General features: G+C 54.9%; 5 protein-coding genes across 11 annotated transcripts in view; 2 read left to right on the forward strand and 3 right to left on the reverse strand.

The window, feature by feature from the left end:
- The window catches only part of Thoc6 (THO complex subunit 6), a 5,362-nt gene extending 5,358 nt beyond the window's left edge, over positions 1-4 (reverse strand). Inside the window, exon 1 of the mRNA NM_024384.2 lies at positions 1-4. This exon is cut by the window's left edge and continues 274 nt beyond it. The gene's annotated coding sequence lies outside the window, so the exon portion shown is untranslated.
- Positions 1-1,445, forward strand: part of Hcfc1r1 (host cell factor C1 regulator 1) — a 1,689-nt gene extending 244 nt beyond the window's left edge. The window contains exons 1-4 of one of the 4 annotated variants that reach the window (XM_039085346.2): positions 1-49; positions 178-277; positions 756-884; positions 1,096-1,442. The exon at positions 1-49 is cut by the window's left edge and continues 91 nt beyond it. In XM_039085346.2, the coding sequence (XP_038941274.1) occupies positions 192-277; positions 756-884; positions 1,096-1,231 (351 nt within the window). In that variant the 5' untranslated portion in view covers positions 1-49; positions 178-191 and the 3' untranslated portion in view covers positions 1,232-1,442. Of the gene's footprint in view, positions 50-143; positions 278-755; positions 885-1,095 lie in introns of those variants that run through there. The other 3 variants (NM_001185047.1, NM_001100492.1, XM_039085345.2) reach the window with 3 other exon arrangements.
- A 224-nt stretch (positions 1,446-1,669) lies between these two features.
- Positions 1,670-3,666, reverse strand: Tnfrsf12a (TNF receptor superfamily member 12A). Of its 2 annotated transcripts, none has more exons than XM_039085851.2 (4): positions 3,526-3,666; positions 2,732-2,891; positions 2,367-2,501; positions 1,670-2,274 (listed from the first exon to the last, which is right to left on the reverse strand). In XM_039085851.2, exons 2-4 carry the CDS (start codon positions 2,781-2,783, stop codon positions 2,219-2,221), a joined length of 243 nt encoding a protein of 80 aa, XP_038941779.1. In that variant the 5' UTR covers positions 2,784-2,891; positions 3,526-3,666; the 3' UTR covers positions 1,670-2,218.
- Positions 3,667-3,836: 170 nt separating this feature from the next.
- Positions 3,837-8,578, forward strand: Cldn6 (claudin 6). Of its 3 annotated transcripts, XM_008767511.4 has the most exons (4): positions 3,837-5,148; positions 5,312-5,500; positions 5,859-5,922; positions 7,148-8,578. In XM_008767511.4, exon 4 carries the CDS (start codon positions 7,164-7,166, stop codon positions 7,821-7,823), a length of 660 nt encoding a protein of 219 aa, XP_008765733.1. In that variant the 5' UTR covers positions 3,837-5,148; positions 5,312-5,500; positions 5,859-5,922; positions 7,148-7,163; the 3' UTR covers positions 7,824-8,578. The 3 variants fall into 3 exon arrangements, with proteins under 3 accessions (XP_008765733.1, XP_063124616.1, NP_001095834.1); XM_063268546.1 differs by having other exon boundaries at positions 5,859-8,578; NM_001102364.1 differs by lacking the exons at positions 3,837-5,148; positions 5,312-5,500 and having other exon boundaries at positions 5,808-5,922; positions 7,148-8,576.
- A 149-nt stretch (positions 8,579-8,727) lies between these two features.
- On the reverse strand, positions 8,728-10,159 carry Cldn9 (claudin 9). Its single transcript, NM_001011889.2, has one exon. It carries the CDS (start codon positions 9,794-9,796, stop codon positions 9,143-9,145), a length of 654 nt encoding a protein of 217 aa, NP_001011889.1. The 5' UTR covers positions 9,797-10,159; the 3' UTR covers positions 8,728-9,142.
- Positions 10,160-10,360: the final 201 nt, after the last annotated feature.

Here is a 10,360-nt window from a genome sequence, read left to right on the forward strand (position 1 = left end):
CGCCGGATCCCCTCCCCCACCGCGCCGACCTGTCCCGCCTTCTAACCTCGTACGGGTCGTCTTCCGCGCCTGCGTAGAACGTCTCCAGTGCGCACGCCGGTGGCCCCGCCCCTCGCGCTGTACCACGCCCTCAAAGGCTCCGCCTCTGCTGCTTGAATCCCACCCCTCTATCTGCAGGACCCCGAGCCGTAATGATCCTGCAACAGCCCCTGGAGCGAGGCCCCCCAGGGCGGGACCCACGGGCCACCACTGGGGTGACTCTTGGCCTGGATACCAGGTGCGTAAGCGATCCCTGAGTGGGCCGGACTAGCGGAGGGCAGGAGTTTTGGCTGGGGGATCCAGGGTTGGTCAGTAGGGGGATCCTGGAAAGTGGCGAGGCGGTGCAGGAAACCGTGATGCTTGGGCTTGTGTTGAAGCTGTGAAGCCAAGGTCAAGATTTCCGAGGTAGCCTGGTGTACAGCCTGGGAGAGGAAGGTGGCTTAGGCCACACAAGACAGTGCTGATTCTGTAATCCTGGTTTACCCTTCAGACTCAGGTGGACAGATCTTTGGGAAGGGGCAAAGAGGGTGGACTACACCTGGCGCTATTTCGCAGCTCCCCTCTCCGAGGAGCTGTGCCAATGAACATGGAGAGCCCCGAAGAAGCAACTCCTAATGTAGGGGCAGATGGGGTCCCAAAATGTCACCTTTGGTCCTCATCAGTTTGCCTCCACTCTCAACATCCCCGCATCTATTCTTCTCTGGTCTTTCCCCCAGGGAACCCTTGCACAAGCACTTCCTGTCTGAGGAGAACATGGCCACCCATTTCTCCCGACTCAGCCTACATAATGACCACCCCTATTGCAGTCCCCCTGTGACTTTTCCCGAAGCCCTGCCACCACTCAGGTAGGCACCTCCCCTTGAGGGCTTTCTAGAGATCACATCCGGTCTTCAGAGCCCCTCCTCATGCTCTGCCTCCTCGCGCTATTTTTAGCGTCCAGCCAGCTTCTGTGCTGTTCTCCATCTTTGGCTCCTGGGGACCTGGACCTGGTAGGAGGTGGCTCTGCCAGGCCAGCCTACTGCCCTGTACTTTCACTCTTCCTTTTTCTTCTTTCAGGAGCCCTTGCCCCGAGCTGCTTCTCTGGCGCTATCCCGGGAGCCTGATTCCTGAGGCCCTCCGGCTGCTGAGGCTGGGGGATAACCCCAGTCCCTACTACTCTGCGTCCCCAGCTGGGGAGATCATGGAGCTCTGAGTGTCGATGACCTGTGTCCCTCCCCACCTTCTTCCTGACTATAGAGACCAGCAACTCCCAGAAAGGGATGAAGGCCTTCTCCAAACCCGGTGCCTGGCCACCAGGACCTTCCCCTGACAGGAGGACACTGAGCTCGGTGGAACGTTAGATTCGAAGCAGCCTGGGAAGAGAAGGTGTCACCCCATTAGTGAATAAAGACCTGTGAGCAGTTGAAGGTTTCTCAGCAGCCTCTGGGGAGGGTGGGGTACTGGAAGCTGGGGTTTTCTCCTTAAAATCTTCCCTGGAAAACGGTGAGGGCAAGCCAGGTCCTGGCAGGCTGGGCTCCAGGCATTGAGAATGTGTGAGTCAGAGCCTCGCCCCCGCCCCCGCAGTGGCCGACTGACTCCCTCCCTCCAGTTCTGGGGAGTCAAACTAGGGATGAGGCCATACGCCAAACCATTTAAAGTTAAAGATTCTTTTATTAATAAGTCTCCCTCCCCTCCAAACTTTATCCCCAAAATAAATATCACCCCCTTGGGGGATGGGTTGTGTTTGTGTGTACTGGGACCAGCCCTCCCAGAGGGCCAGCCCCCTTAGTGTTATGAACAGGTCCCTCAATCTAACCCACTCCCAGGGCTAAAACTCAGGGTAGTGGCATTTCAGTCCATCCGAGTGGGTGGAACCCAGTGTTGTGTCTGCCCCTCAAGTCGGCCAGGCCTCCAGGACTTGTGGGGAGCAAGAGATTCCCTTGTGCAAATGCTGCAGATCCTTAGTATGAGTCGCTTTGTGACCTAGCTTGAGGCTCTCTGTCTGCCCCAGAACCAGAGACAGGGCAATTAGACACCCTGGAAGGCTCCCCTGAACCCTAAGCCCAGTCCTTGGAGGTGAATCACCACCTCGCCCCACCCCCTTGTGGTTGGAAGAGTCTGGCGCGGCTTGTCTCTGGAAAGCCAGGCTGGCTCCAGAATGAATGAATGGACGATGAATGGGCACCAGCGCGGGTGCTCCTCACTGGATCAGTGCCACACCTGGGCAGCCTTCTCCACCAGTCTCCTCTATGGGGGCTGGAAGATAAGAAGTGGGGTTGTTGCGATTAGGGGACAATTAGGGACGTGATGAAGGGGGTGGGAGGAGCGAGGGTGGAGAGCTCACTTACTAGTAAACTTTTCTCTCCGGCGGCATCGTCTCCAGACCAGGAAACCAGAAACCAGCGCCAAAACCAGGGCCAGACTAAGAGCGCCTCCCAGAATGGGCCATAGCATCCTGAAGTGGGCAGGAGGTGCTGCTGCGCCTAGTGATCGGGTTCAAATCAGATCTTGCCCTTGGGACGCCAATCCAGCCTGCCCTCAAAGGGTCTCAAGCTTACCCCCCTCCCAACGCACACCCTTATAAAAGTCCCTTCCTCAGTCAGTTTTTCCTGGTTTCCTATATCCTAAGTCTACGACCTCCTTTCTGCCCCAACAACCACCTACCCAGATCTAGGATCCGCTTGCCACCAGCCCCGTCCCCACCCCCACTCACATCCCAGGCAGAAGTCGCTGTGTGGTCGCGCTGGACAAGAAGCGCAGTCCATGCACTTGTCGAGGTCCGCGCTCCAGGAGCTGCCGCTTGAGCATGGGGCGTTGCCTGGGGAGGGGGCTGCAGGTCAGAAGCTGGCGGCTGGGTGCGGCTATTCTGGGGGCTGAGGTCAGGGTCAGTCGGCTCGAATAACGTGAGTCACCATCGCCCCCCCACCCCCGCATTCCACACAGGTGACCGCACCGCCTGACCCAGACACGGCAGTGCGGGAGGGGGTCGGGTAACGCGGGACTTGGGAGGGGGGGGACAGTTCCCCCCCCTCGCCACAGTGTGACTCACTCCTGGGCACCGGGCCCGACCCCAGTCCCTCCCCCCCGCATAACTGGGCATTGAAGTCACCGGATGGAAGGGGCACCCCCACATGGTATAGAGGGCGAAGTCCCCATTGCCCCTTCGCGATTCTTAGATACCAAGACCGGACAGACCCCATTACAGACCAGTGTGAGGGCGTGCCCCCTTCCCAAAACAAACCTGCCCTCAAGTTTACTTTCTCTCTCTACTCTGGCTCTCACTTTTGGGACAGAAGACCCCCACACCTCAATTGGACAGGTAGCGAAACTGAAGCTCGGACTGCGGATAAAACTTGGAGTGAGACCTTCCCCATTTGGAACACGCTGCCTGAAGAGCACGGACCGCAGATCCTCGTGTCTTCCCGGTTCCCCTCCGTTCACCAAACACTCAAATTCCGTTTCTGACACCCCCAAGTCCGAGGTTTACTGTCTCTGAGCCATGCATACCTGGTGCTTGCTCCCCGGCCGTGGCGTGTATCAACACCAACCCGAATCCCAACACGAGGAGCTGCGGCAGAGGCCGCGGCCAACCCGGAGCCATGATTGCCGGTTCAGAGGCAAGAACGGTCTGCTCCCACCACCGGCCAGCCAAGACTCGGGGCTGCGGCTCCGCCCCCGCCCCCGCCTTCCGGGGCGGAGCCTTTGCCTGGGCCCGCCCCTGCAGCCACTCTGCTCTGCGACGCCGAAAGTTGTTCAGTTCCGTGAAGTTAAACCCAGTCAGTTAAATCATTCATTCAACACAGCCCCTCCAAGTGTCTACCCTGCTCTGCCCTCTGCGAACTTGAGTCCCCAGGATATGGAGCTGAGGAAATCAGTTATAAGACATAACTGCATAGTTGGGGTTTTCCTCTTTTTAAGTTCAAATACATTATATTTGTTTGTCTATCATTTTGCAGTTCTGGGGTGGAGACAGAAGCTCGAACGTACCAGGCGAGCACTGAGTTATATCCACACACCCTTTATGTTTGCTTGTTTTGTCCAGACTTGGTTTTCTTTTTTTTTTTTTTTTTTTTGGTTTTTTTTTTTTTTTTTTTTTTTTCCGGAGCTGGGGACCGAACCCAGGGCCTTGCGCTTCCTAGGCAAGCGCTCTACCACTGAGCTAAATCCCCAACCCCCAGACTTGGTTTTCTTGAGACAAGATCTCACACTCTATCCTAGGGTAGCCTCTAATTCGAAACACTCAGCCTCCCAAGTGCTAGGACTGCAGGCAGACGCCACCACACCCAGATTTTCTTTGGTTTGGTTTGGGTTTTTTGGAGACAGAATCTTGCTGTATAGCTTAGGCTGGTCTTGATCTTGGTATACTCCAGTACACAGTACCACTAGCATATATATTATATGCTACTTTCTTTTTGGAGAGATATATTTTATTTGTGTGTGTGTGTGTGTGCCACGTATATGAGTGTCTCTGGAGTCCAGAAGAGGGCAACGGATCTTCTGGAAATGGAATCTCAGGTAGTTATAAGATGAGGGCAAAAACCTGGAAAAGCAGAAAGGCTCATAACCCATGAACCATCTTTCCAGAAACACGTGCCACTTTTTTCTTTTTGGTTGTGTGGTTGGTTTTTTGTGACAAGGTTTCTCTGTGCCCTGACTATCCTGGAATTCAAGAAGTAAACCAGGCTGACCTGGAACTGACAGAGATCTGCCTGCCTCTCTGCCTTCCCAGGCCGGTGATTAAAGGCATGTGTCACCATCTCCGGTCACAAATGTTGCTTTCTTTCTTTCTTTCTTTCTTTCTTTCTTTCTTTTTTTTTTAAAGATTTATTTATTATTTATAAGTACACTGTCGCTGTCTTCAGACACACCAGAAGAGGGCATCAGATCTCATTACAGATGGTTGTGAGCCACCATGTGGTTGCTGGGAATTGAACTTGGGACCTCTGGAAGAGCAGCCATTTCTCCAGCCCCTTTATGTTGCTTTCTTAAGGGCCTCGGGAATACAACAACAACAACGTAACGGCACGAGATGACTCAGTGGATACGAGTGTCTGCTGCCAAGCCTGGCAACCTGAGTTCGATCCCTGGGGTCCACAGAGTGGAAGAGGAGAACCAACTCTCTGACCCTAGGTATGCAGTGTGACAGGTCCTCTCCCGCCCCCGCCCCCCCAAACCCGCAAAAGTTATGTATCTTTAGGTAACATACAGACCTGTCTTCATTCGCAAAATGAGAAACTGGAACTGGGGAAAGTTGAGTAAATTCTCAAGTCACAGCCGAGGTTGCAGAACTCAGCAGGTCCCGCCCTTGGAGTGGCCGGTGACTAAAGGGAACCTTGGGAAACACGCTCAGGTGGCTATCGCGGCCGGGGTCTCTGCTCCTCCCAGAGAGAGGTGGTCCCGTGACGTCATTGAGACTTTAAGACCCCTTGCCTCCGCCCTCATTCCACTTTCGACCTGGGAATCTTAGCGGTCTCTTTTGCAGGTGAGCCTGGGGAATGTGTAAATTGCGGGTGTGAAAATACGCAGGCAGGGGATGTGGCAGAATGCGTGCGGGCCTGAGTAGAGTGCTGGAGCTTTGATCCTGGTGGCGGCCACCTGGGGAAGCATGTCCCTAGGCAGAAGAGTGTTGTGTTGAGCCCCGCGAGGCGATCAGGTCCCCGCGGCCCCAGAAAAGTTAAACGCCCCTCCCCCTCCCCTGGGACAAAGACACCGAAACCTAGGACGCCCCTCCTCCACCTGCTTGGCCACTTTGGGGCGGGACTCCCTTCCCCCTCACCTGCAGGCGCGGACCCAGCTCTGCGGGCGCCGCCATTAAGCCCCTCCTGGTCTCGCACTCCTAGGCTTGGATATCGTGGGTGGCCGAACCGGACAGGACGCCCTCGGACAAAGCTGACTGAGCATTTGGTAAGTAGAGAGGGACAGAGATGAGAGAAAGGAGAATGGTCTCCAGCGTGAGACTGCAGGTGAGAGGAGTCGAAAGGGGCGGGCCTATGCCATTCTTAGGGGCCAGGTGGACATTTAGAACAGAGGGTAACGGGGAGCCACGGCATGGAGCAAAGCAGAACTGATTCCCTTAGTATCAACATCGTGAAGAGCGACGTGAAGGACACAGGTGCAGCCTGTTACAGAAGGCATTGGGGTCTTGAGCTTTAACTCCTAAAACTGTGTCGAGAGGGGATAGGTAGCACGGCCTTTGGTCTAAAAGTCAAAAGAATACTCCCAGCCTTGAAGCATGCGCCTTGACTCTTAGAGGTGGAGGTGGACCCAGAATGAGCTGGTAGTCTAGAAAAATCTGCTTTGGGTTAAAAGGGCTTGTTTTTCCCTATCTCTCTTGCCCTACAGGGTGGGTTGGGCCTGGCCTGGAAGGGTTTCCAGCAACTACCAGGGATTGGGAGGAGATGACCGAACATAGGGAGGGCGGGATTCCAAGGAATTAGAGCTACCTGAAAGAGCTGTCGTTTTTCCACTTGAACCTTGCTTAGGTAGTGGGAGGAAGCTTGGGGTTTCATCTGAGTGCCGAAGCGATAAGGTCGAGCCTGAAACTTGTGGGGAGAGCCCAGCCGTTCCAAAATTACACTCCTAACATTTCACTGTCTTTGTTTTGATAAAATGTACCTGAGGATGTGGCTCGGCTCCTAGAACGCTCGCTTGGCATGCACAAAGCCTGCCTTTAGTCCCCACCGCAGCACTAACTGGGTGAGGTGTTCACACCTTTGGTGGTTAAACACCTGTAGTCCCAGCATCCAGGGAGGTGGACACTGAATGATCAGGAGCTCAATGCCAGCCACGCTGGGCTACATAAGACCCTGTCTCAGCTAAAATTAAGAACAAAACCTAAAAACTAGAACCCAGCTGTCACTGTGGGCTGGCCTGTGCCTCAGGTACATCCTATTTCCTGTCCTCTGCATGAAGACCAACAGGATTTCATTCTCCACCTGTCACAGTCTAGGGAAGAATTAAATTCGTAGTCTGCTCTTGATTGACCCAGGGAGTGTATCTATCCACACTGCAGAACACCGTGGTCGGCCATCAAGGTGCTTAGTGCTGGTATCACAGCTGGTGAGAAGGGATGTCCAGATCTGCCTCTCTTTAACATTTTTCTTCTTTTATCTCCCTCACACTGTAACAGCCCCCTCAACCTCATCATGGCCTCTACTGGTCTGCAAATCTTGGGGATTGTCCTGACCCTGCTTGGCTGGGTCAACGCCCTGGTGTCCTGTGCCCTGCCGATGTGGAAGGTGACCGCCTTCATCGGCAACAGCATCGTTGTGGCCCAGATGGTGTGGGAGGGGCTATGGATGTCCTGTGTGGTCCAGAGCACTGGTCAGATGCAGTGCAAGGTGTACGACTCGCTGCTGGCGCTGCCCCAGGACCTGCAGGCTGCCAGAGCCCTCTGTGTCATCACCCTCCTCATTGTCCTGCTTGGCCTACTCCTGTACCTTGCCGGAGCCAAGTGCACTACCTGTGTGGAAGACAAGAATTCCAAGTCTCGTCTGGTGCTCATCTCTGGTGTCATCTTCGTCATCTCCGGGGTCCTGACCCTCATTCCCATCTGCTGGACTGCCCACGCCATCATCCAGGACTTCTACAACCCCTTGGTCGCAGACGCTCAAAAGCGAGAGCTAGGGGCCTCCCTCTACCTGGGTTGGGCCGCCTCAGGCCTTTTGCTGATAGGTGGAGGGCTGCTATGCTGCGCCTGCTCTTCTGGAGGGACCCAGGGACCCAGCCATTATGTGGCCCGCTATTCTTCGCCTGTCCCACATTCTCGGGGACCCTCCGAATACCCCTCCAAGAATTATGTCTGATGCCCACTGGGGAGTGAGGCTCTACTGGCCAGAGAACCTGAGCTGAGCCGTGAGAAATGATGTGGGGTAGTTTTTGGGGTTTGTCTTGTTCCTTGTTTTCCTTTTGCAATGCTGGGTATGAAACCTGGGGCCCCGCATATTTGGTAGGCAAGCACTCCACAGTGAGCTGTGTGGTACCCTGCCCCCTAGGGTTGGTTCCACCTGTTTTTGAGACAGGCTCTCCCTAATGGCGCTCTGACTGACCTCCAGCTCTCGTTTTTTTTTTTTTTTTGTTTGTTTGTTTTTTTTTCCTGTCTCACCCTGAGTCCGAACTCCGCCTATCGCTCCGTTACTGGCATTTCTCGCTTTTACCTACTGTAGCTGGAGGGATTTGACCCTGAGTTCCTGTGTCTTTATTCATTCTGGGGATCTACTGTGCAAAGTGTTTTAAGGCTGCCTGTGAATCTGGCCTTTGCGATTCTCAAAATGGCTTGTCCCGAGAGTTCCTGCTGTGGCTGGAGGTAACTCACAGGACAGACACACCCGCTCCTGGTCAAACTCTTCCCAGTCCTGGAAGGGCAGGTGATAATTTACCTAAGAATTTTCAACTCAGTCTTCCAACCTTTGGCCCCTGAATCCCATCACCAAGGTTACTGTGTACTCTCCCCACATACGGTCCCAGCTGTGCTGTAGACCCTCCTCCCCCTTACCTCTAACCTTGCACATTTCCCTGCCCACACAATGTTTTACTTAATAAAACATGATTTTTTTTTTTTATATTGTGCCTCCGATGTCTCTTGGTGTTCAGTAGAAGCCTAGCTAGAGTGAGGTGCAGTTCACAGTCTAAGCAAGCTGCTCACTGGTTGGAGATTACCCAGCCCCCCTCCCCAGTCCACACGCCCTCCTTTCACAGACCAGAGGAAGCTCAGTTACAATGTGCTTTTATTCCCAGGTTGGGCAGGGGGCTGAGCAACTTGAATTCAGGGACTGCTTGGGCTAGACTTGACCAGCTGAAACCCTAGTAGGTCACAGTCCACATCTAATTTTGAAGGCAAGGGGCCTGAGGCCCAGGTTCCAGAGTAAATCAGTCCAGGAAAGTAAATCACAGCAATATCCTGGGAGACGGCGATGGGCAGGGTACCCAGTATCTGCAGTTTTCTCAAGGTTGCTGCCACCGCAGAGGGTTGGCTCAAGCCAAACCAGCTGACACCCTCTAGAGCCGAATCCTGGCCAAATAAAGAAGTGAACTTCCCAGGCGCATGAATTTGATGAGATAGAAGGATGTAGCCCAGTGCCAGGTATAAGGCCGCAAGGTGGAAGCTTCTGGAAGAAGCCTCAGCTCACACATAGTCCCTCTTATCAAGTCCCGAAGCACCTGAACGGGAAGGGATGGAGTAGCCCAGCCTGGGGCCGCGGGGCCTCTCGAAGTGGGACGGGGGACACGTACAGCAGAGGAGCCCTCCTCCGAGCATGAGCAGTGCAGCGGCGGCCCAGCCCAGGTAGAGGGAAGCCCCCAGCTCTCTCTTGAGAGCTTCAGCAACCAGTGGGTTATAAAAGTCCTGGATGATGGCATGGGCTGTCCAGCAGACGGGGATGAGCACCAGGATGCCCGAGAGGAGGAGGAGGACCCCTGCGGTGAGCACAATACGTGCCTTGGCACCTTCGTCCTCCACACATGTGGTGCACTGGGCGCCCGTGATAGCCACCAGCAGGCCCAGCAAAGCCAGCAGGAGGGCCACGACACAGAGGGCTCTGGCAGCCTGCAGGTCCTGGGGCAGCGCCAGCAGCGAGTCGTACACCTTGCACTGCATCTGCCCAGTGCTCTGGACCACACAGGACATCCACAGCCCCTCCCATACCACTTGGGCCACAACGATGCTGTTGCCAATGAAGGCGGTCACCTTCCACAGTGGCAGGGCACAGGACACCAGGGTTCCTAGCCAGCCTAGCACAGCCAGGGTCATGCCGAGGAGTTCAAGGCCAGTGGAAGCCATCTATCTGCTCCTCCGGTCTTCACAGCTCTCAGCCTGAATCACTCAACAGGGTTGGGAGCACCGTGTTGGAGTTCGGGTGGTTCTCACTGCTCAGTAGGGGAAGCTGTTGATTTCAGGCCAGGCCAGACCTCACATCTGCGGGCCTCTCACACATCTGATACTCACTGAATACGAAGAAGTCCTTAGGTCCCGCTCAGCTGTATTGCTTGTGTCTTCTTGGAAGCCTTCAGCCCATCACAGCCCCTCCAGATCCGCCACGGACTAGGAACAGCCGCGTCCCTCTCTGCTGGCTGCTCACGTTCTTTCTTGGTTGAAGTCTTCTCTCAGCCGGTATACAGCTTGTCTCAAAACAGGGAACTGTGAGGTGCCACTTGGGGCGTCTGAGGGCGCTGGCTGCAGGCGGGGTTTTAAGGCCTAGGCAGGGGAGGAGTCCAGCAAGAGACCTGGAGGCTGCTATTGGGTAGCAGAACCAGAGCGGTGGTGAAAAGGGAATGAATGGGGGCCCTCGGGGTTAGAGTCTGGTGCCAGAACCAAGTGGAAACTCAAAACAAAAAAATTCCGGGA

This window comes from Rattus norvegicus, chromosome 10, assembly GCF_036323735.1.
Source record: "Rattus norvegicus strain BN/NHsdMcwi chromosome 10, GRCr8, whole genome shotgun sequence".
NCBI lineage: Eukaryota > Metazoa > Chordata > Mammalia > Rodentia > Muridae > Rattus > Rattus norvegicus.